The following is a 25,727-nucleotide window of genomic DNA, read 5'->3' as shown; positions in this document are numbered from 1 at the left end:
GACTAAGGAATGTATTCCAAGAGGCCAATTCATGACTCGGTAGCACCACTGACTAGCTGCACTTTCTGAAAACTCAAATGCAGACATAGGGTGCAAACATTAAGCAACGTTCAGCTGGTAAACATCAGCCTACCTTACAGATTTTTACAATGAGGTACCCAACACCCATCAGGTATCCTTTGACCTCAATATTTTTCCCCTTTGCTAAATGGCTCTGATTAGCAGAGCAAATCATGGATAGGTCTGGATGAAGCATTTTTAAGTAATCATAAATTGAATGTAGATGAATACAGAAAGCTGGAGGCAAGATACTTCAATCAAAAATGTCTAATAAAATACTGTAACTGACCTTACCCCTTGAAGCTCACACAAGGATATGATAGAGACAATTAAGTTTAATGAATTTCTGAATATAGTTAGAGAAAGATGACATTGATAGTAAGATCAGCATTCATTTGAGATTACCCAGATGGCTATCATTTTGAGTCAATCCAGGAGGAATGTATTAGGCCTCTTGGTCGAGTCAGTATGCAACTTGGATAGAAACCTTCAGAAGATGATGTTCCTTTGTGCCTGCTGCCATCATCCTTCCTGAGGCAGAAGTCATTTTTGTTTTGAAAAGGTATCGTCCAAGTATTTGGCAAGTATTTACAGTACACTTTGAGATGGTACACTTTGTGGCAATGGCATACTGTGGCTAGTAGGAATAAAATATTTAGGATGGTGAAGGCAAAATAGTAATAATTTTGTACTGCACAGATCAGAACAGGATTGGATAGGATTTACCAAAAGCTATGGGCACTATATAACAACTAGACTATGGTGCTCTGGATGTTCACTTATTAGATTAGATTCAACTTTATTGTCATTGTGCCGAGTACAGATACAAAGCCGATGAAATGCAGTTAGCATCTAACCAGAAACGCAAAGAATAGTGTTATTTACAAAATAACTGCGAATAAAAAGTGCTACAATGCTACTGTCATTGATGAAAAGGGGAAACCTGCCCAAATTTTGTTACACCAGAATGCAAAATAGAATACACCTAATCCAGCCAATCAGTACACCATTGATTAAATGATTTCCCAGGTTATAGATCATTAATAACAAGACGCTTAGCAAATTAAAGGTACAATTTAAATAAATGTGTTAGAAGTGAATGGATGATTGGGGGAAGAGTAAGAGGACCCAGGACATTAAATCAAAAATTAGAGACATAAATGGGCTGGTTCACCAATACATGGAAAGGATGTACTTCCTACATTACTAGTCAGAAGGTGGCCAGATCAGCATAGAGACTCCCTGCGATGCGTCCACTTGTCTAAGCTGGTCACTTGTTACATGGCTGGGAGTTGAAATCCCTCAGCCTTTTCACTGACAGGTGGACCCTACTTAACAATTTGGTTGTGTTAAGATTTTTCAGTGCAAATGGACAGCTAAAGATGAGAGGCCATGCAATGAAACCCTGGGTGAAATTATGAAATGTTATGATTCTTTTCCCCCACCCCAAGAAATCCCCATTTCCCCAACTCCCACACTAAAAGATTATTAGAATGTAAAATTAGAACATGCCTGCCTGCAAGTTATTATTTACATAGAGATTATGACACCTTAAAGATGAAATGCACAAACATTTCCGGTATCAAAGAACACAACAAAAATATGGTCAAAATAGTACATGACATATATTTCCTAGTACAAATTATCTCTATCTGTGCTGCAACATCAACAACTCTAGTATTTCAGAGAAATAAATTGTGGAACAAAAAATAATTACCAGTTCCTTACCTAAATAGTCTGGATATGTTCCATATGCAAATAGATTCAACAATTCAAAATAGGCAGCATGTGATCCATTAGCCAGCTGGAAAGGAACACCAAGGGATCATACAAGATTAAAACACTGGTACTTTTAAAATAGTAGGTTTCCAATTAAAAATAGGCTTAAATAACTTATTTATGTAAATGCATTTATGTATAGATTCATCGGATAGTTTCAAATTTAGAAATGAACTCAAACTGCACACTATAGAACAGTTCAAAGTGGGCAGTTTATAAATATTCATATCCTGCCATTTCAGGAATGATCACTATTGCATTATCTTGCCTCAGTCACTTTGAACCATCATTATCGATCACACACTTAGTGAACTCCCAACTTTGAGGTTACAATGATGAATTATGATTTCAAAAATTTTGATTGATATTTGATAATATTATACAAGCATTGTGCTGTGAATATTGAAAAATCTGTATCTCTTGTTTAAAAATGCCTCCCTTTCAACTTACGTTTTCTTTTACAATATTTTTGTGGTACAATTACACAGTTCCTCAGAAAGTGGGAACACTGGTAGACAGGTTGGTGAATAAGGCCTTTGGCATCATCCGCCAAGGCACTGAGTACAAAAGTTGGGATGTCAAATTAATTCTACAAGACATTGTTTAGGCCACACTTAGAGTACTGTGTACCATTCTGGTTGCTACACTGCAGGAAAGATGTGATTAATTCATGAGGGTAAAGAAAAGATTCATGAGGATGTTACCTGGATTGGAGGACATGAATTCTGCACATAAGAGTAATTGGTAACTGAAATAATCTGCTAGGACACACGTGAAGGCAGGAACAGTAACAATATTTAAGAGGATATTATATCATTGACCGAATCAAAGGTGGTGACAAATCAGCATTTAAAAGGAATTTAAAATCTGGTTGCAATAGTCAGCAACAACAGCCTCTCACTAAATGTCAACAAAACCAAAGAGCTGATTATCACTACAAGAGGAAAAGCCAGAGGTACATAAGCTAGCACTCTTTAGAGGAACAAATATAGAGAAAGTTAGTCACTTTAAATTCTTTGGCATTAACTTATCAGAAGATCTGTCCTAGAACCAGCACATACCGTATGTAGCATCACAAAGAAGACACAACAGCGTCTCTACTTTCTTAGAAGTTTGTGTAGATTTGGCATGTCACCAAAAACTTCTGACAAACTTCTAAGGATGCACAGTGGAGAGTATCCTTACTGGCTGCACCTTGGCCTGGTATGGAAACATCAATGCCCAGGAATGGAAAAGGCCACAGGAAGTGGTGGATATAGCTCAGTTCACTACAGGCAAAGCCCTTCCCAGCTTTGAATAGATTTTATTTTGAGATACAGTGTGGACAGGCCCATCGAGTCGTGCCACCCAACAACCCACTGATTTAACCCTTGCCTAATTACAGGACAATTTACAATAACACAATTATCCTACCAACCGATACGTCTTTGGACTATGGGATGGAAGTGGAGGACCCGGAGAAAACCCACACGCACAGAGGAAGGAATATTCAAACATGCTAACAGAGAACGCCAGAACTGAAGTCCGAGCTCCGTTGCCCTGAGTTGTAATCGTGCCATGCTAACCGCTACGCCACTGTGGTGCCATGAGAAAGCAGCATTCAATAAAGACCCCCACCACCCAGACCATGCTCTCCTCCACGATCAAACAGTCTCTACACCACCAGGTTCAGGAACAGTTATTACCCTACAACCAACAGGAATTCTGCAGATGCTGGAAATTCAAGCAACACACATCAAAGTTGCTGGTGAACGCAGCAGGCCAGGCAGCATCTCCAGGAGGAGGTACAGTCGATGTTTCAGGCCGAGACCCTTCGTCAGGACTAACTGAAGGAAGAGTTAGTAAGAGATTTGAAAGTGGGAGGGAGAGGGGGAGATTCAAAATGATAGGAGAAGACAGGAGGGGAGGGATGGAGCCAAGAGCTGGACAGGTGATTGGCAAAGGGGATATGAGAGGATCATGGGACAGGAGGCCCAGGGAGAAAGACAAAGGGGGGGGGAACCCAGAGGATGGGCAAAGGGTATAGTCAGAGGGACAGAGGGAGAAAAAGGAGAGTGAGAGAAAGAATGTGTGTATAAAAAATAAATAACGGATGGGGTACGAGGAGGAGGTGGGGCATTAGCGGAAGTTAGAGAAGTCGATGTTCATGCCATCAGGTTGGAGGCAACCCAGATGGAATATAAGGTGTTGTTCCTCCAACCTGACTGTGGCTCCATCTTTACAGTAGAGGAGGCCGTGGATAGACATATCAGAATGGGAATGGGATGTGGAATTAAAATGTGTGGCCACTGGGAGATCCTGCTTTCTCTGGCGGACACAGCGTAGGTGTTCAGCGAAGCGGCCTCCTAGTCTGCATCGGGTCTCACCAATATATAGAAGGCCACATCAAGAGCACTGAACACAGTATATCACCCCAGCCGACTCACAGGTGAAGTGTCGCCTCACCTGGAAGGACTGTCTGGGGGCCTGAATGGTGGTAAGGGAGGAAGTGTAAGGGCATGTGTAGCACTTGCTCCGCTTACACAGATAAGTGCCAGGAGGGAGATCAGTGGGGAAGGATGGGGGGGACGAATGGACAAGGGAGTTGTGTAGGGAGCGATCCCTGTGGAAAGCAGAGAGAGGCGGGGAGGGAAAGATGTGCTTAGTGGTGGGATCCTATTGGAGGTGGTGGAAGTTACAGAGAATATGTTGGACCCGGAGGCTGGTGGGGTGGTAGGTGAGGACTAGGGGAACCCTATTCCTAGTGGGGTGGCGGGAAGATGGAGTGAGAGCAGATGTACGTGAAATGGGGGAGATGCGTTTGAGAGCAGAGTTGATAGTGGAGGAAGGGAAGCCCCTTTTTTTAAAAAAAGGACATCTCCCTTGTCCTGGACTGAAAAGCCTCATCCTGAGAGCAGATGCGGCAGAGACAGAGGAATTGTGAGAAGGGGATGGCATTTTTGCAAGAAACAGGGTGAGAAGAGGAATAGTCCAGATAGCTGTGAGAGTCAGTAGGCTTATAGTAGACATCAGTGGATAAGCTGTCTCCAGAGACGGAGACAAAAAGATCTAGAAAGGGGAGGGAGGTGTCGGAAATGGACCAGGTAAACTTGAGGACAGGGTGAAAGTTGGAGGCAAAGTTAATAAAGTCAACGAGCTCAGCATGCGTGCAGGAAGCAGCGCCAATGCAGTCATCGATGTAGCGAAGGAAAAGTGGGGGACAGATACCAGAATAGGCACAGAACATAGATTGTTCCACAAAGCCAACAAAAAGGCAGGCATAGCTAGGGCCCATACGGGTGCCCATAGCTACACCTTTAGTTTGGAGGAAGTGGGAGGAGCCAAAGGAGAAATTATTAAGAGTAAGGACTAATTCCGCTAGACGGAGCAGAGTGGTGGTAGAGGGGAACTGATTAGGTCTGGAATCCAAAAAGAAGCGGAGAGCTTTGAGACCTTCTTGATGGGGGATAGAAGTATATAAGGACTGGACATACATGGTGAAAATAAAGCGGTGGGGGCCAGGGAACTTAAAATCAACGAAAAGTTTAAGAGCGTGAGAAGTGTCACGAACATAGGTAGGAAGGGATTAAACAAGGGGAGATAAAACCGTGTCGAGGTATGCAGAAACGAGTTCGGTGGGGCAGGAGCAAGCTGAGACAATAGGTCTACCAGGACAGGCAGGTTTGTGGATCTTGGGTAGGAGGTAGAAACGGAAAGTGCGAGGTGTGGGAACTATAAGGTTGGTAGCAGTGGATGGGAGATCCCCTGAGCGGATAAAGTCGGTGATGGTGTGGGAGACAATGGCCTGGTGCCTCTTAGTGGGGTCACGATCGAGGGGTAAATAAGAGGAGATATCCGCGAGTTGTCGCTGTGCCTCAGCAAGGTAGAGGTCAGTACGCCAGACTACAACAGCACTCCCCTTATCGGCGGGTTTAATAATAAGGTTAGGATTAGTGCGGAGGGAGTGGAGAGCAGAGCGTTCCGAAGGAGTGAGGTTGAAATGGGAACAAGGTGCGGTGAAGTCGAGATGGTTGATGTCCCATCGGCAGATCCAGAGCAGACAGAAGACCAGAGTGGGGTGTCCATGAAGAGGAGGAGGGTTGAAGATGGGAGAAGGGGTCATCGGTGGGGGTGGAAGAGTCCTTGCCGAAGAAGTAGGCTCGGAGACAGAGACGGCGGAAGAAGAGTTCCACATCATGGCGAACACGGAACTTGCTGAGGTGTGGGCGAAGGGGGACAAAGGTGAGGCCCTTACTGAGGACAGAGCGTTCTGCCTCCGACAGTTGAAGGTTGGAGGGGATGGTAAAGACCCAGCACGGATGAGAGCTGGGATCAGAGGGGGGAGGGGGGGAGACTGGGGGTGTCAGTGGAGAGGGGAGGGTTGGGGTGAGAGGAAGATGGAGCTTCTGAGGACCCAGGAGCTGAAGATGGGATCTGAAGGAGACGGGATTGCAGAGTGGTGGTGGGGGAAGGGAAGACGGGAGTCACAATAGCAGCACATAAAGACCCGGCCTGGAGTTCAAGGATGGAGTCGCAGTTGGTGGTTGCGCAACCCTACAACCATCAGGTTCCTGAACTGGCATAGATAATTTCATTCACCACTATTCTGAACTGATTCTATGACCTACAGACTCACTTTCAGGTTCTCTTTACAGTTCATGTTTACAGTATTATTTCTATTTGCACAATTTATTTTCTCTTGCACATTGGTTGTTTGTCAGCCTTTGTTTATGTATAAATTTTTCATAAAATTCTATTGTATTTCTTTATTCCTGTAAACACCTGCAGGAAAATGAATCTCAGGGAAGTATATGGTAACAAATACACACATTGATAATAAATTTACTTTGAACTTTTGGGCATCTGGGCAGTTATTTGAAAGAACAAGGCAAAGAGGAACATAGAATCAATGCAGGTAAGTGGTTAGTACAGAAAGGCATGATTATCACACAGATGAAGAGCACCAAAAAGCCTGTTTCTATGCTGTACAACTCTATGACATATTAATAACATGAAGCAAGAAACAAATGCATATCAGCCAAATTTGTGAAGAACAGAAAAATAGATGGGAAGGCATGCTGGAAAGAGGATACAATCAATTTATTACGAGAAACATATTAAAAGTTTCAGTGGGTGAGCAAAGTGTTAGTATAATATGGCAAAGTGTGAAACCATGCATGAACAGACAAACAGTATTATTTAAAAGGACCAAAACTGAAGCATTTGACATGAAACATAGAAAACTAGCACGTGTGCAGCAGGTAATAGGGAAGTCTAATGGAATGTTCAATTGTTCTATAGTTCCATCAGAGAAAGTATACAATATACAACCTGAAATTTAGTCTTCGCAGACATCCACAAAAACAGAAGAGTATCCCAAAGAATGAGTGACAGTAAAAATGTTAGAACCCCAAAACCCCCTTTTTCCCCTTCCCACACACAAGTGGCAGCAAAGCATCAATTCTTCTCCCTCCTTCACACTAATTTCAGCAGAAAAACATCAGCACCCACCAAGCAAGTAATAGCAAAGCCCCTGAGAGAGACCATGATCTGCAGTATAGACAAACTAATTGTTCACCCAACCAATTCGACATGCTACAGGCTCTCTCTCTCTCTTCCCCCCCCCCCCAATAAAGGGGCAGAGAGGTGTCAGACAGCAGGAAGGGAGACCAACAAAAACAAACAACTTGCTAATCGTTTGCTCTTATTTTAAAGGAGTTGAAGTATATAAGGCGGGAAATCTTACTGCACCTATACAGGGTACCAGAACAAGCACATCAAGGGTACTGGAATTAATTTTGATGCCCTACTGAAGGAAAGGTATGATTTTATTAGAGGGGGGTTCAGAGAAATGTTCCCTACAGTGATTTTGGATATGGAGCCATTATCCTACTGGAAATATTAAACAGGCAGGGACTCTGAACTATGGAGCTGAGAAGTATGAAGGACAACTTAATTGAAACATTAAAGTTTCTTAGATCTATGCCAGGTAAATGAGATGTTTGCTCTAAGGGCGAGTCCACGACTAGGACATGATTGCAGAATAAGGGGACACCAATTTAAGACTGAAATGAGAGAGAAATTCTTCTCTCAGAGGGTTGCTATATGGATAGAGTTGTTGTGTATGTTTAAAGCTGAGAGATATGTTTAATCATTAAGAAAATCAATGGTTATTTGGAAAATGGACCTAACAATTGAGGACCTGAATTATGTCAATGTGTTGCAACATTTTATGATCTCATAGACTAGCTATATCAAATTTCGAGCCACAGGAAAGCTTACAAGCACAGCAACATTATCTAGACTTTCCTCTAGATTCATAAGACACAAGGATTCCTTATCATAATTAGTCACACTTCTCAGTTCTTTTCCCTTAGAACTGTAAATTCTCTATCTTGAACTGTTTATTCAGCTGACTTTCATGCAGTACATTCAAGGTCATAACCGCTACACTTAAAGAACTTTCAAATGGTTATTTTACCAATTAACTTTAAATTTCTGGCATCTAATTATTTGAGGCCCTGCTTCTAGTTGAAACAATTTATCTCCATCAAAAACTCTCACAAATGTCTGAACATTTTCTGCTCATCACATCTTCTCTAGTCTCATTTCTTTTTTCAGATTAGGGTTACTAAAATAATTGACAATACCGCATAGTAATGACACACCAGATTTGAACTTTGTAGGTATCCCACAGAATGTCGCCATGGTTCACTGGCGCCATCTTGCTCCAAGAAGAAGGGACAGGAGTGTCAGGACTCGCACCATTAGGTTCAGGAGCATTTATTACCACTCAAGCATCAGGCTCTTGAACCAGAGGGGATAACTTCACTCAATTTCACGTCTCATCACTAAACTATTCCCAAAACCTATGGACTTGCATTCAAAGACTCTTCATCTGATATTCTCAACATTTATTGCTTGCTTGCTTATTTATTTATGTTTGTATTTGCATAGCTTGCTGTGTTTTGCACACTGGCTGTCCACCCTGTTGGGTGTGATCTTTCACTGATTCTATTATGGTTATTGAATTTAACGAGTATGCCGACAAGAAAATGAATCTCAGGGTTCTATATGGCGACATATATTACTTTTGGCTTTCATTTGAATCTCATTGGCTCTTCACTCTGGAACACCTGGACAGAAGAGATGCATACATCAGGATGCTCTTTACTGACTACAGCGCAGCATTCAATACCATCATCCCCTCAAAATTAATCAATAGGCTTACAGACCTTGGCCTCAATACCTCCTTGTGCAATTGGATCCTCAATTTCCTCAGTTGCAGACACCAGACATATCAGATTGGCAACAACATCTCCTCCATGATCTTCACCTGCACAAGGCTCGCTTTACACTTATGACTGTGTGGCTAAGCAAAGCTCCAATGTTATTCAAGTTTGCTGATGACACCATTTCATAGGCCGAATGAAAGGTGGTGAAGAATCAGCATATAGGAGGGAGACTGAAAATCTGGCTGAGTGGTACCATAACAACAACTTTGTACTCAATGTCAGCAAGACCAACGAGCAACCTACTGATTTTAGGAGAAGGAAACCAGAGGTCCATGAGCCAGTCCTCATCAGAGAATCAGTGGTGGAGAGGGTCAACAACTTTAAATTCCTTGGTGTTATTATTTTGGAGGACCTATCCTGGGCCCAGCATGCAAGAAAGCAGGGCAGCACCTCCACTTCCTTAGAAGCTTGCAAAGATTCGGCACGACATCTAAAACTCTGACAACTTCTATAGATTTGTAGTGGCATCAAAACTTGGTATAGAATTACAGTATTGTCAATGCCCTTGAACGGAAGATCCTACAAAAAGTAGTGGATATGCTCCAGGTCCATCACAGGCCATTGAGCACCATGAAACGCTGTCCCAGGAAAGCAGCATCCATCATCAGAGACCCCCACCACACAGGTCGTGCTCTTTTCTTGCTGCTGCCATCATGAAGGTGGTTCAGGAACCTCAGGACCCACACCACCAGGTTCAGGAACAGTTACTACCCCTCAGCTATCAGGCTCTTGAACCAAAGGGAATAATTTCACTTGCTCCATCATAGAAATGTTCCCACAACCAATGGACATGCTTTCAATAGTTCTGTCTCACGATCTAGACACTTATTGTTTATTTATTATTATTATTCCTTTCTTTTTGTATTTGCACAGTATGTTCTCCTTTGCACATTGGTTGGACACCCAAGTTGGCGTGGTCTTTCATAGATTCTGTTATGGTTGTTATTCTATGGAGTATGCCTGCAAGAAAATGAATCTCAGGGTTGTTGATGGTAACACAGTGGTGCTAGAAAGTTTGTAAACCCTGTAGAATGTTTTCTATTACTGCATAAATATGACAAAATGTAATCAGATCTTCACATAAGTGCTAAAACTAGATAAAGAGAACTCAATTAAATAACACAAAAACATCATACTTTTTCATTTATTTATTGGGAAAAATGATCCAATATTACATGTATTTGTTGAAAGTAGTATGTGAACCTCTGGGGTAATGCCTTCTACAAAAGCTATTTGGCATCAGGTGTTCCTATCAATGAGATGAGTTTGGAGGTGTGGGTCGTAGAGGTGTCCTGTCCTATAAAAAACTCACAAAGTCAGGGTACTGACAGAGCCTGCTCTTCTCAAGAAAAATCTGCTTATGTGTACCAAGCCTCGATCAAAACAACTTTCAGTGGACCTTAGAAGAAGAATTGTAAAGATGCATGAAGCTGCTAAAAGCTACTAATGCATTTCTAAAGTCCTGAGTGTTCATCAGTCCACAGTAAGAGAAATTGTCTGCAAATGGAGGAAACCCAGTACTGTTGCTAGTGGGCATCCTGCAAAGATCTCACCAAGAGTACAATGTGCAATGGAGGTGGAAAAAAAAACAAGGGCAACAGCAAAAGGCCTGCAGAAATCTCTAGTTTTCTAAAGTCTCCGTTCGGTGTTTTCAGAAAAAACTGAACAAGGATGGTGTTCAGGGAAGGACACCACAGAGGAAATCACTGCTCTCCAGAAAAAAACATGCCTCAAGTTTGTAAAAGACCACCTGGATGTTCTACAGTGCTTCTGGGACAATGTTCTGTGGACAGATGAAACAAGTTTTCGGCAGAAATGCACAATGCTATGTTTGGGGGTAAAAAGGCACTGCACACCAACACCAAGACCTCATTCCAACATGGTGGAAAGAGCATCATGGCTTGGGGCTGCTTTGTTGCCTCAGGCCCTGGGGAATGCAACCAGACAATGATCTGAAAGACACGAGTGAATCCACAACAGAATGGTTTAAAAAGAAAACAAAATTGTGTTTTGGAAAGGCTGAGTCATAGTCCTGACCTTAATCCTATAGAAATATTGTGGAAAGACCTGAAGCAAGCAACTTATACAACCTACCAACATCCCAGAGTTGAAGCAGCTTTATAAGGAAGAATGACCTACAATTCCTCCAAGCTGATGTGCAGAACTGATTAACAGTTACCAGAAATGTTTGTTCAAGTCATTGCTCTACGGTGTGGGGGGGGGGGGGGGTCACACCAGTTACTGAAAGCAAAGGTTCACATACTTTTTCCAACAAATATATGTAATACAGGTGTCCCCCGCTTTTCGAATGTTCGCTTTATGAAACCTCACTGTTACGAAAGACCTACATTAGTACCCTGTTTTTGCTTTCAGAAGGTGTTTTCACTGTTACGAAAAAAAGCAGCGTGCGATAAAAAATTCAGTGTGCGAAAAAAATCAGCCCGCGCCCCGAGCAGCCTTTTGCAAGATGAGTTCTATGGTGTCGGAAAAGCATAAAAGAGCTCATAAAGGTATTACACTTAGCGTAAAACTAGACATAATTAAGGTTTCGATCGTGGTGAACGAAGTAAGGACAAAATGAGTTTGGCTTGTGGAAGCTGACGAACATGATGTTGAAAAGGTTTTGGCATCCCATGACCAAGAACTGATAGATGAAGAGCTGATGCAATTGGAAGAGGAAAGGATAACAATTGAAACCGAATGCATTTAGCAAAACGAACGTGAAGCAACTGCGTAAGATTTTCGCTGCAATGATAAGTACGACTTTAATTTTGAAAGGGTACGTAGGTTTAGGAGATACTTGCAGCATGGTTTGAGTCCTTACAAAGAACTGTGTGATAGAAAAATGCGCGGGGCTCAGCAGTCAAGCAAGCCTTCCACAACAGCCACAGCAGACGACGAACCTCGACCTTTGACATCGAGGCGGGCAGTCATAGGAGAAGATGAGCTGCCTGCTCTAATGGAAATAGACGATGAGATGACACCCCAGTGTCCCACCACCCCAACACCCAGGCCACGGACAGATACTGTACCAATTCGCAGAGAATGCAGCAGTAGCCGGGAGGCACACAGCACATCTTTAAGAAAAAAGCCAAAATAAACATGCTAATTAATTAGGTGCTGCCCCACACTTAAATGTCAGCCCAGATCAAAGGCAATCGGCACTGATCTGGGCCAACAATTACGTGCCGGGCAGCACCTAATTAATTAGTATGTTTATTTCGGCTTTTTTCTTAATGATGTGTTGGATGCCTCCCGGCTACTGCTGGACCCCTGCATGCTTCGCGGTTCAGTATCTGTTGGCGGCCTAGAGGGTGGGGGCCACTGCACCAGCCAACCTGCGACGACTCAGTCTAACACACCATCATCAGTGTGCTCGGTGCTGTCCCGATTCCAGTAAGTGATACTACACTGTACATACATTATTTCTACTTTATATCGGCTGTGTATTTTTATGTGTTGTTTGGTATGATTTGGCAGCTTCATAGCTTAAAGGTTACTGGAGAGCGCTTGCGCCAGGTTTTTGCCAACAGCGCTTGCGTGAGATTTTCGCTACGGAGAACAGTTCAGTAATGATTGTGGAAAAGTATTTCTACTTTATATAGGCTGTGTATTTATCATTCCTGCTTTTACTATGTGTTACTGTTATTTTAGGTTTTATGTGTTATTTGGCATGATTTAGTAGGTTATTTTTGGGTCTGCAAACACAAAATTTTCGCATATAAATAAATGGTAATTGCTTCTTCGCTTTACGACATCTCGGCTTACGAACCGTTTCATAGGAATGCTCTACCTTCGAATGGCGGGGGAAACCTGCATTGGATCATTTTTTCAATAAATAAATGAAGTATAATGGTCTTTGGGTTATTCATTTAATTGGATTCTCTTTATCTAGTTTTAGAACGTGAAGATCTGATCACATTTTAGGTCATATTTATGCAGAAATAGAGGAACTTCTTCAAGGTTTACAAACTTACTAGCACCAAAGTATATGCACTTTGATAATAAATTTCCTTTGAACTTACTGTAAATCACAAGTCATTAATAAAGAGGTTTAGTTGACTAACTAACAAATGACAATTTGGACTATTCTGAGAGAATTTAAAAAAATCATAAAATAAAGCTTGCAGGATTCAGTATTTTTGCTCATTCCACATTGTGAAAGGTTGAACATTTCACCTCAGTAGCAAAATGTTCCATCAAAAAAGGTGCCTACATTTTCTACATTCTAAATTTAGTAATCACCAAAGGTCTTTTCAAACAGTTAAATGTTTTATATTTTACCACACAATACTTTATATGTCATATATTTTACCACACAATACCTTGGTAGGTCAAATATGATGGCAGAATATAGGGTCCAGTGAGATGGAGGAACTGAGCGAAATACATGTTAGTAGGGAAGTGGTGTTAGGTAAATTGAAGGGATTGAAGGCAGATAAATCCCCAGGGCCAGATGGTCTGCATCCTAGAGTGCTTAAGGAAGTAGCCCAAGAAATAGTGGATGCATTAGTGATAATTTTTCAAAACTCGTTAGATTCTGGACTAGTTCCTGAGGATTGGAGGGTGGCTAATGTAACCCCATTTTTTAAAAAAGGAGGGAGAGAGAAACCAGGGAATTATAGACCGGTTAGCCTAACTTCGGTGGTGGGGAAACTGCTGGAGTCAGTTATCAAGGATGTGATAACAGCACATTTGGAAAGCGGTGAAATGATCGGACAAAGTCAGCATGGATTTGTGAAAGGAAAATCATATCTGACGAATCTCATAGAATTTTTTGAGGATGTAACTAGTAGAGTGGATAGGGGAGAACCAGTGGATGTGGTATACTTGGATTTTTAAAAGGCTTTTGACAAGGTCCCACACAGGAGATTAGTGTGCAAACTTAAAGCACACGGTATTGGGGGTAAGGTATTGGTGTGGGTGGAGAATTGGTTAGCAGACAGGAAGCAAAGAGTGGGAATAAACGGGACCTTTTCAGAATGGCAGGTGATGACTAGTGGGGTACCGCAAGGCTCAGTGCTGGGACCCCAGTTGTTTACAATATATATTAATGACTTGGATGAGGGAATTAAATGCAGCATCTCCAAGTTTGCGGATGACACGAAGCTGGGTGGTGGTGTTGGCTGTGAGGAGGATGCTAAGAGGATGCAGGGTGACTTGGATAGGTTGGGTGAGTGGGCAAATTCATGGCAGATGCAATTTAATGTGGATAAATGTGAAGTTATCCACTTTGGTGGCAAAAATAGGAAAACAGATTATTATCTGAATGGTGGCCGATTAGGAAAAGGGGAGGTGCAACGAGACCTGGGTGTCATTATACACCAGTCATTGAAAGTGGGCATGCAGGTACAGCAGGCGGTGAAAAAGGCGAATGGTATGCTGGCATTTATAGCGAGAGGATTCGAGTACAGGAGCAGGGAGGTACTACTGCAGTTGTACAAGGCCTTGGTGAGACCACACCTAGAGTATTGTGTGCAGTTTTGGTCCCCTAATCTGAAGAAAGACATCCTTGCCATAGAGGGAGTACAAAGAAGGTTCACCAGATTGATTCCTGGGATGGCAGGACTTTCATATGAAGAAAGACTGGATGAACTGGGCTTGTACTCGTTGGAATTTAGAAGATTGAGGGGGGATCTGATTGAAACGTACAAAATCCTAAAGGGATTGAACAGGCTAGATGCAGGAAGATTGGTCCCGATGTTGGGGAAGTCCAGAACGAGGGGCCACAGTTTGAGGATAGAGGGGAAGCCTTTTAGGACCGAGATTAGGAAAAACTTCTTCACACAGAGAGTGGTGAATCTGTGGAATTCTCTGCCACAGGAAACAGTTGAGGCCAGTTCATTGGCTATATTTAAGAGGGAGTTAGATATGGCCCTTGTGGCTACGGGGGTCAGGGGGTATGGAGGGAAGGCTGGGGCGGTGTTCTGAGTTGGATGATCAGCCATGATCATAATAAATGGCGGTGCAGGCTCGAAGGGCCAAATGGCCTACTCCTGCACCTATTTTCTATGTTTCTATGTAAGACTCTTGGCAGTGTGGAGGATCAGAGGGATCTTGGGGTCCAAGTCCATAGGACGCTCATAGCAGCTGAGCAGGTTGACTCTGTGGTTAAGAAAGCATACGGTGCATTGGCCTTCATCAATCACGGGAATGAGTTTAGGAGCCGACAGGTAATGTTACAGCTATATAGGACCCTGGTCAGACCCCACTTGGAGTACTGTGCTCAATTCTGGTCGCCTCACTACAGGAAGGATGTGGAAACTATAGAAAGAGTGCAGAGGAGATTTACAAGGATGTTGCCTGGATTGGGGAGCATGCCTTATGAGAATAGGTTGAGTGACTCGGCTTTTCTCCTTGGAGCGACGGAGGATGAGAGGTGACCTGATAGAAGTGTATAAGATGATGAGAGGCAGTGATTGTGTGGATAGTCAGAGGCTTTTTCCCAGGGCTGAAATGGTTGCCACAAGAGGGCACAGGTTTAAGGTGCTGGGGAGAAGGTACAGAGGAGATGTCAGGGGTAAGTTCTTTTACTCAGAGAGTGGTGAGTGCGTGGAATGGGCTACCGGCAATGGTGGTGGAGGCGGATACGATAGGGTCTTTTAAGAGACTTTTAGATAGGTTCATGGAGCTTAGTAAAATAGGTGGCTTTCGGTAAGCCTAGGGACATGTTCAGCACAACTTAGTGGGCCGAAGGGCCTGTATTGTGCTAGGTTTTCTATGTTTCTAATATTCGTACTTACCTCCTGTATATTAGGTGTTTCCAGAAGTTCACCAAATACAAAAACCCCAGGGGCCTCCAGAACTTGGTTAATAAGGGTTGTCAATGCTGAACCTTTGGCATTCCTAGACAACAAAATGAACTGTTCCAACGGATTACTTGTAGCTTTTGATTCACCTGCCATTGCACCAAAGTGGTTCACTGTAAAACGAAGGAACATTTAAATTTAAGTTTTACTATGGTTAAAATAAAAAAATATTTTAATCAAGTAAATGAAGCAATGCATGCTATAAACAGAGCTCTGAGCTGCCATACTCTGTCCTAGTTTTACCTGTAATAAGGAAAAAGACTCAAAACACCAACATATAAATGGAAGCCATCAGTTGACAGCATTAGCAGTAATCTGATATATACTGAATATAACTTTAGATAATACTTTAATCAACTAAACATTTTGCCTTTCTATCTATTAAGTAATGAGCTAAGAGAATTGCAAAACCAAATGATATACAGAAGAAAACAGACAGAAAAGTTGTGTCAAAACAGGGGTATGGTAAACAGGGCCCAGAAATCCCTTGTCATTTGCTATCCAATGTGAACTAGTCATATTGGCCAAGACAAATGAACTGAGGAAGATATTGGTTACAGAATAATAACCTTAGTGGGTACACAATGAATGTTACAGAAATAACTACTTAAGTGAAAAGGAATTGATTAATGACTTGGTTATATCACTTGAGTCTGAAATGAAAGGCATAAAGCCAGAACTGTGTGGGGTTCTGGTCATATTCCAGTAAAAGCATTCAAGTGGCATTGCAAGACAAAAGGGAAACAGACAAACCAATGAAGCAATAGGGTAAGAAAGTATTGTACATGACTCAGTTATAAAGATTAACAAAATGGTAGAGTGCCAAGCACTGATCCTTTAGTACTCTGTTACATATTTATATCCAACTTGACAACACCCTCGTTAAGTACTGACAGTTTACTTTTCTTCAGAACTCATACAAGTAAATTCACACATTAATCAAAAAAAAACACAAGCTTAGAGTTACAAGAGGTCAAACTTGTGTTTGGAACAACACATCAACTTACAGTATTTGATTTTCAAAACGGTACTGTTAAGTTGAAACACTTTGCTGGTATCCTAAACAAGGAAGCACAGGTTAAAACTGGTAAAAGGGAATTTTGACACAGATATCAGGTGCTTTCTGATAGGACAGATGAGGGGAAAGTCTTAATTCAATCATAATATTGTTTGCTAGTGGACATGACAAAAGAATAGTTGTTGTTTTCTTTATTTTGGAATTATGAGATGAGACAAGTTAAATAAAGTACAGAGGATTCTGTTCAATTTGACCATCAGTTAATTGAGGCAACCATTTATCTGGGATAACTCTTTAGGAACAAAAACTAATCGAGAAAACAGCTGGATTCCTTTCACTTATTTGAGACAATATACCACTTAATTAGGACAAAAGACTGTTGATGAACGGTATCTAATGGCTTCAGTTGTGTACTTTTGAGGCCATTAGAGACAACACTGTGCTTAGAGTGAACAGTTTTTAATGTGTCAGTTGCCTGTCTTGTATTCAAAAACCAGTGATTTTTGTCACTGATAGTTGGTGAGAAATAAGCAGTAAGACAATGCAGAACTGTTTTGTTCATTCCCTGCAGCTTCAAGCGTTCAGGCTTGGAGATGCCAGAAACGGCTGGGAGTAAAAATGAAACATTTTCACTACTTCAACAAGGTAGGAAGTACAAATAATTTGAAAATATTGACAATCATCTTGAATATTACAATGAAAATGAACAATTACAATATTACAAAGGACACAATTGTCAAAAGAATTGTATGAAGGCAGTCCATTATCTGCAGTAGGCGTCTGTGCTGATTTTGTGCATTCAGTCAATTAAAATAACATTGCAATATACAATGGATGAATTCCTCTGCCGATAAACATTAGGAATTAATACACTGTTTTACAGTACTGTAGCACTGATAATGCTGTACATGAGGAAATCTGCAGATGCTGGAAATTCAAGCAACACACACAAAATGCTGGTGGAACGCAGTAGGCCAGGCAGCATCTATAGGAAGAAGTACAGTCAACAGGCCGAGACCCTTCGTAAGGACTAACTGAAAGAAGAGATAGTAAGAGACTTGAAAGTGGGAGGGGGAGATCTGAAATGATAGAAGACAGGAGGGGGAGGGATAAAGCTAATTAGAGCTGGATAGTTGACTGGCAAAAGGGATACAAGGTTGGAGAAGGGAGAGGATCATGGAACAGGAGGCCTAGGGAGAAAGAAAGGGGGAGGGGAGCACCAGAGGAAGATGGAGAACAGGCAAGGAGTTATTGTGAGAGGGACAGAGAGGAAAAAAAAAAGGGGGGAAATAAATAAATAATGGATGGGGTAAGAAGGGGAGGAGGGGCATTAACTGAAGTTACAGAAATCAATGTTCATGCCATCAGGTTGGAGGCTACCCAGACGGAATATAAGGTGTTGTTCCTCCAACCTGACTGTGACCCTATCTCTTCTTTCAGTTAGTCATGACGAAGGGTCTCGGCCCGAAATGTCGACTGTACTTCTTCCTATAGATGCTGCCGGGCCTGTTGCGTTCCACCAGCATTTTGTGTGTGTTGATAATGCTGTGATTTGTTTTGTATTTCACCCAGAAGACCAAGGACATCACTGTGGACTTCAGGCATGCTAGGAGCCACACTCACATCCCCATCTACATCAACAGAGCTGTAGTGGAGCGTGTATCAAGCTTCAAATTCCTTGGTGTCCACATTTCCGAGGATCTCACCTGGTCCCTGAACTCCACTATCCTGATCAAAATGGCACAATGGCGCCCTTATTTCCTGTGGAGCATTAAGAAAGCTCACCTCTGTCCCAGGATACTGACGGACTTTTACTGCTGTACTATTGAGAGCATACTCATCAACTACATCTCAGTGTGGTATGGCAATTGTCCCGTATCAGACCGCAAAGTACTCCAGTGTGTGGTGAAAACTGCCCAGCAGATTATCAGCATCCAATTGCCCACCATTGAGAACATCTACTATAAATGCTGCCTGGGCAGGGCAAAAAGCATTATCGAGGATGAATCTCACCTTAACCATGGACTTTTTACTCTCCTCCCATCCGGTAGGCACTATAGAAGCCTCCACTCCTGCTCCAGCAGGCATAGGAAGAACTTCTTCCCTGAAGCTGTGACCCTGCTGAACCTCACATCACAACACTAAGCAGTATTGCACCCATATTATACTGTCTCAGTACTTTTATATTTGTGTGCTGTAGCACTTTTTATTCGCAATTATTTTGTAAATAACACTATTCTTTGCATTTCTGGTTAGATGCTAACTGCATTTCATTGGCTTTGTATCTGTACTCAGCACAATGACAATAAATAGAATCTAATCTAATCTTAAATACATGATTTGTTACTTATTTAACTGATAGCGTCTTTTTTTATACCTGTTTAACTATTTCCTAGAAACTTCAGCTGATCAGGGAAGCCGCTTAATTGGCCCAAAATGTACTGATCCTGATGTGCCCCAATTAACTAGAATCCGCCAGTCTTAAATTGATTTTTTAAAATTCCAACTGGCAATAATAGTAAATACAATGAAGGACAGCTGAATTTTTCTGGCTCGTGGCCACTCTCAGCCTAATATATCATTTCAATAGGAGTTTAAATAAAACTGTGGAAATCTCTTGTGGTCTAACTGAAAATATCATCCAATTACCCTAAAAGGCAAAGAAAAGTTCGGTGGGGTTGTAGTTTGGGGGGTTGTGAAGGAGTATTCTGTGCAATTATCAAAATGCTCCTGTATTTCTTTAATAAGATCAGTATTTCCTTATCTACCATAAACTCATATTTTGAGTTTCACAGACTATAATTTAAAATGCAGCAGTCCACTAGAAATGAATAAACCCTTCAGGTATATTATGCAAAATATTAAGTGCAATTTTGGTAGTAACCAATATAGTTTACAATTTTCTCTCAGGCTTTCATCAACTTCTTAAAAATGAGATGAATATATGAGATTAAGTTTTCTTTTATTTCATTGAAACTTTAACCAGGACTTTCCAGCTGGACAATGTACCTCATAACGATAAAGTGTTGAATAACTGCACAAATTATTATGTAAAATGGTAAATTATAGAGTTAAAGAGAGACAGAATGAAAACAAGACCTTTTAGCCCACCATCATCACCAATTATCAACCACTTATTTACACCAATCCTACATCAATCCAATTATTTTGTATTCTTTCTACATTCCATCAACTCTCCCAAAGTGGACCACTCACGCAAGTACTAGGGTCAATTTATACTGGTGAATTAATCTACCAGATCACACATCTTTGGAATGTTAGAAGAAAATGAGTATTGGAGGAAACCCACATGGTCACAGGGAATATCTGCAAACTCCACACAAAAAGCAATCATGATCAGAAGTGAACACCAGTATCTGGCTGTCCACATGAAAGTTATTTAGTGAGCTCTTTTCATCAGATATTTTGCAATAGCAGTGATTCCAACAAATCTTTAAAATCCAAGCTTCGGAGAGAGTACAAAACAGATTTACCATGACGCTGCCTCGATTAGAGGGCATGTGCTTACTGTAAGAAGTTGGACAAACTAGGGCCATTTTCTCTGAAGCAGCGGAGGCTGAGTGGAGACCTGACAGAAGTTTATAAAATTATGAGAGGCACAGATAGACAGCCAGTAGCTTCTTTTTAACCCCAGGATTGAAATGTCTAATTCTAGAGGATATACATTTACATGAAGGGGTAAGTTCAGAGACAAGCAAATTATTTTGTTTTATATACACACACACACACACAGAATCAGCAGTGGGAATGCACTGCCGGGATGGGCTGGAAGCACATATGATAGAGGTATAAAGAGGTTCTCAGATAGGCATGTGGATGTGCAGAGAATGGAGGAATATGGAACAAGGGCAGGCAGAAGGGATTAGTATAATTAGGCATCATTAGCTTAATTAGTCATAACATCATAATTTGAAGGGCCTATTCCTAAACCGTACTGTGCCTCGCACCAGTGAGGGCAGAAAAAGGGTGATATGGCAAATTAATGTGTCACTGAGAAACTGGTGCAGGGGGCAGGGCTTCAGGTTTTTGGATCATTGGGATCTCTTCTGGGGGAGAAATGACCTGTTCAAAAGTGACGGGTTGCACCTGAATCTGAGGGCAGGTTTGTTAGAGCTGTTGGGAAGGGTTTAAACTAATTTGGCAGTGGGGTGGGAACCAGAGTGAAGGGACTCACAACAGGACAGATGGTAAAAAAGCAAAGATAGCATGCAGTCAGACTGTCAGGAAGGACAGGCAGATGAGAGGACAAAATTGCAGCCAGCAGGGTGAGTATCACTGCACTGGAGATGCAGAATCAAAAAGGGTAGTAAACACAGTACTCAAAATGTTATATCTCAATACATGGAGTATAAGAAATTGTGGCCATTACTGAATCTTGGCTGAGGATGGTTGTACTTGAGAGCTAAATGTCCAATATTGGAGGGGCAGGAAGGTAAGCAGAGGGGGTGGTGTGGTTCTGCTGGTAAAGAATGGCATCAAATCAGTAGAAAGATGTGACATAGGATCAGAAGATGCTGAATCCTTGTGGGTTGAGTTAAAAAACTGCAAGGGTAAAGACTCTGATGACAGTTATATACAGGCCTCCCAACAGTAGCTAGGATGTAGATCACAGGTTACAACAAGAATTAGAAAAGGAGTGTCAAAAGTGCAATGTTAAGATAGTCATAGGAGATTTCAACATACAGGCTGATTGGGAAAATTAGGCTGGAAATGGATCTCAAGAGAGTGAGTTTGTTGAATACCTATGAGATAGCTTTTTAGAGCAGTTTGTTGCTGAGCGTACTAGGGGATCAGCTATAATGGATTGGGTGTTATGTAATGAACCAAAGGTGATTAGGGAGCTTAAGGTAAAAGAACCTTTAAGAGACAGTGACCACAATATGATTGAATTCAAATTGAAATTTGATAGGGAGAAAATAAAGTTTTCATTATTTACTCCACTGAATAGCAATATTCAATGGAGTAAAGGAAATTACAGTGGTATGACAGGAGTTGGCCAAAGTAAATTGGAAGGAGCTACTGGTGGGGATGACAGCAAAGCAGCAATGGCATGAGTTTCTGAGAAAATTGGGGAAAGTGCAGGATAGATGTATTAAATAATCAAATAGCAAAATAATGGCTGACAAGAGAAGTCAAAGCAAATACAAAAACAAAAGGGGGGCATACAACAAGGTAAAAACTAGTGGGAAGACAAAAGGATTGGGAAGCTTTTAAACCCTACAGACAGCAACTAAAAGAACCATTAAGGAGGGAAAAGATGAAATATGAAAGCAAGATGGCAAATAACATCAAAGTGGATACTAAAAGTTTTTTAAAGTATTTAAAAAATAAAAAAAGATTAGAGTGGATATAGGACCACTAGAAACTGAGGAAGGAGAAATAGTAACAGGTGACAGGGAGATGGCAGATGAACTAAATGAGTATTTTGCATCAGTCTTCACTGTGGAAGACACTAGCAGTGTGCCAGGTGTTGAAGGGTGTGAAGGAAGAGAAGTGAGTGCAGCTATTATTACAAGGGAGAAGGTGCTCAAAAAAACTGAAAGACCTAAAAGTACAAAAGTCACCCGAACCAGATGAAATGCACCCTAGGGTTCTGAAAGGGGTAACGGTAGAAACTGTGGAGGCATTAATAATGATCTTTCAAAATTCATTGGACTCTGGCATGGTGCCAGAAGATTGGAAAATTGCAAATGTCACTCCACTCTAAGAAAGAAGGAAGACAGCTAAAAGGAAATTATAGACCAGTTAGCCTGACCTCAGTAGTTAAGATGATGCTGGACTTAATTGTTAAGGATGAGGTTATGGAGTACTTGGTGTCACAGGACAAAGTCAGCATGGTTTTCTTAAGGGAAAATCTTGTCTGATGAACCTGTTGTATTTCTTTGAGGAGATGACAAGTAGGAAAGGTAAAGGGGATGTAGTGGATGTTGTATATTTGGACTTTCAGAAGGCCTTTGACAAGGTACCACACATGATGCCACTTAACCAAGTTAAGTTGGGCAGGAGTCATTGTTGGAACTGCTTCTTGTTATGTTGTATATCAATAATTTGATGATGGCTTTGTTGCCAAGTTGGCAGATGATACGAAGAATAGTGGAGGGGCAGGTAGTGTTGAGGAATCAGGTTGCAGAAGGGCTTAAAGCAGATTAGATGAATGGGCAAGAGAATGGCAAAGGAAATACAATGTTGGAAAATGCATGGTTGTGCACTTTGGTAGAAGAAATAAATGTGCAGACTATTTTTTAAATGGGGAGGAAATCCAAAAATCTGAGATGTAAAGGGACTTGGGAGTCCTTGTGCATAACACCCTGAAGGTTAACTTGCAGGTTAAATCATTGGCGAAGGAGGCAAATGCAAGGTTAGCATTCATTTCAAGAGGTTAGAATACAAGAGCAGGGATGTGATGCTGAGGCTTTATGAGGCTCTGGTGAGGCCTCACCTTGAGTACTGTGAACAGTTTTGGGCTCCTCATCTAAAAAAATGTGCTGGCTTTGGAGAGGGTTCAGGAAAAGTTCACAAGGATGATTCCATACAATGAACTTCTGATAGCTCTTGGGTCTGTACTCGCTGGAATTTAGAAAGATGGGAGGGGGGGGGTTCTCAATGAAACCCTTTGAATGTCGCAAGATCTAGACGGATTAGATGTGGAAAGGATGTTTCCAATGTTGGGGGAGTCTAGGACAAGAGGGCACACCTTCAGGATAGAGGGGTATCCAGTTAAAACAGAGATGCGGAGAAATTTCTTTAGCCAGAGGGTGATGAATTTGTGGAATTTATTACCATAGGCAGCTGTGGAGGCCAGGTCATTGGGTGTATTTAAGGCAGAGCTTGAAAGGTTCTTCATTGGACACAGATGGTATCACAGGTTACGGGGAGAAGGCTGGGGAGTGGGGCTGAGGAGAGGAAAAAGGATCAGCCATGATGGAATGGCAGAGCAGACTCGATGGGCCAAATGACCTAATTCTGCTTCTATGTCTTATGGTCTTATGATGTTAACAAAATCTATCTATCCTTGTGTTACGTAATGGATTATCTTTGAATTCTCTTCCTTCAAAGTGCATAAACATTAATCATTTATTGCTGAACTCTGCAAGTGAGAATTTGAGATTATCTGCATTCTTAATGAATGCATTTGTTTTCTGCTTATCTAAACATCAATCTTCAAATACTCAATTTAAGAAATTTTCTCCAATTCTGCCAGTGATTTTAACTTCTTTTCTATTTAAAAACAAATACATATCAAACCTTTGGTCATCTTTCTTTATATCTCCTCAGTGGCTCAACATTAAAATGTCATGATTGTTTACAGCTTTATTAATAGCATTTTCATAAACTGGTTCTTATTACTCGTACTAAAATGAATCAATTCAATGCACCAACTTTCAATCAGCATTTATCCATCTATTCTGAAAGCTGGTTTGGATCTTTCCATTAGCCATTATTACACAATTTTCAAAAGTTGGCATTATGCTATTTTTAAACAGTCTACTTCCAAACATTATATATTCAAAATATTCCAGCACAACAAACAATCTGCTGGAGAACTCCATGGAACGCGCAGCATCTATGGAAGGAGACAACAATATTTTGGGCCTTAACCCTGCATAAGGTCTCCAGCACAAATCTCCACCTGAACTAAATTTACATTTATTCAAAAATCTTCTTTTAACAGAAACTGCCTTTTCACAATTCTACTATGCAGCAATTCATAGAAGATCACCCCAAACATTCCAGGAATTTCTCGTTGACCATATTGTCTCTGTACACCTTGGGAGAAAAACGGCTAAGCACGAAACTTCTTTTAGATTTAAATCATTAATGCAGGTTTAAGAAATGTCTTCCACATAATGCAAGTATTAAGGTTAGTTGCTCAGGTCAAAGTGCTACAAAGTGTGTCAAGGAAAGTATACTAGATATGGTATACTGTATACCGAATGTGGCAGTCTCGTTTGTTCTATAACTATGCAGAAGGTTAATTTCACTTATGATGATTACTTCTGTAAGGATAGCCGATAACACACATCCTTTGACAGAAGAGGCCCGAAGACTTTTAAAGAGACAGAAATCAGCGAGTACATGACCTATGATACTTTACTATCCACGTTCTATCTCTTGAGGTTACCATATTGTGAACGTCAGGATTTTGAGGACTCTCGTCCAGTTTTGCCCACGCATATGTCCAGCACAACTCCTTGAGGAGAGGAAACAGCACGACACATATAAGGGGTGAGAATCCGATCCCCGCCCCCACAAACAAAAAGAACACCTCACGCCGCTCCTCCCAGGCCCGGGCCTACATTCTTACAGCCACGACCTGCTGGCAAATCGGAACTCCCAAGGCTCCTGCGGCACATGGCATACAGCCGACACTTCCTGCTTTCGGATGCCCAATCATAAATCAGTGGTTATTTGGGATCCGCATGTTTTCATATAACTTACCTGCGGCAAAACCCTTTGCCGTTGTCGCTCATTCAGAGGTAAACTGGACAGGCGCCTCCGCTGCGAGCCTATTGGATGGAAAAACTCGCGTTCGGATCGGCCCCCTTGAAGCAGCTCAGAATTTGATTTGCTGCTTTGGTTGTCGATCTGGACGTGTAGCTCCGCCCCGTGCTCCTTTCAGGAGGTGAACGGTTGGCAGCTCGTCCACATTCTGAAATTTGAATTTAAATTTCCGTCGGCACAGTGCACTCTTGGTTCTTGGTTCTCCATCCTCCATCCTCCATCCTCCAAAATATTCCGCATGGAATTTAAACTGGAGGTGGCGGA

At 41.6% G+C, this 25,727-nt stretch overlaps 1 protein-coding gene across 4 annotated transcripts in view; it reads right to left on the bottom strand.

The window, feature by feature from the left end:
* cops7a (COP9 constitutive photomorphogenic homolog subunit 7A) overlaps positions 1-25,467 on the bottom strand; it is a 41,415-nt gene extending 15,948 nt beyond the window's left edge. Inside the window, exons 1-4 of one of the 4 annotated variants that reach the window (XM_072255275.1) lie at positions 25,401-25,446; positions 16,930-16,981; positions 15,857-16,035; positions 1,789-1,864 (exon numbers count right to left, since the gene is read on the bottom strand). In XM_072255275.1, coding sequence (XP_072111376.1) covers positions 1,789-1,864; positions 15,857-16,018 — 238 coding nt within the window. In that variant the 5' untranslated portion in view covers positions 16,019-16,035; positions 16,930-16,981; positions 25,401-25,446. Of the gene's footprint in view, positions 1-1,788; positions 1,865-15,856; positions 16,036-16,929; positions 16,982-25,083; positions 25,190-25,400 lie in introns of those variants that run through there. The other 3 variants (XM_072255277.1, XM_072255274.1, XM_072255276.1) reach the window with 3 other exon arrangements.
* Between the last annotated feature and the right edge of the window lie 260 nt (positions 25,468-25,727).

The sequence above is a fragment of the Mobula birostris genome, chromosome 4, assembly GCF_030028105.1.
Source record: "Mobula birostris isolate sMobBir1 chromosome 4, sMobBir1.hap1, whole genome shotgun sequence".
NCBI lineage: Eukaryota > Metazoa > Chordata > Chondrichthyes > Myliobatiformes > Myliobatidae > Mobula > Mobula birostris.
This window is presented reverse-complemented; position numbering and strand designations above follow the sequence as displayed.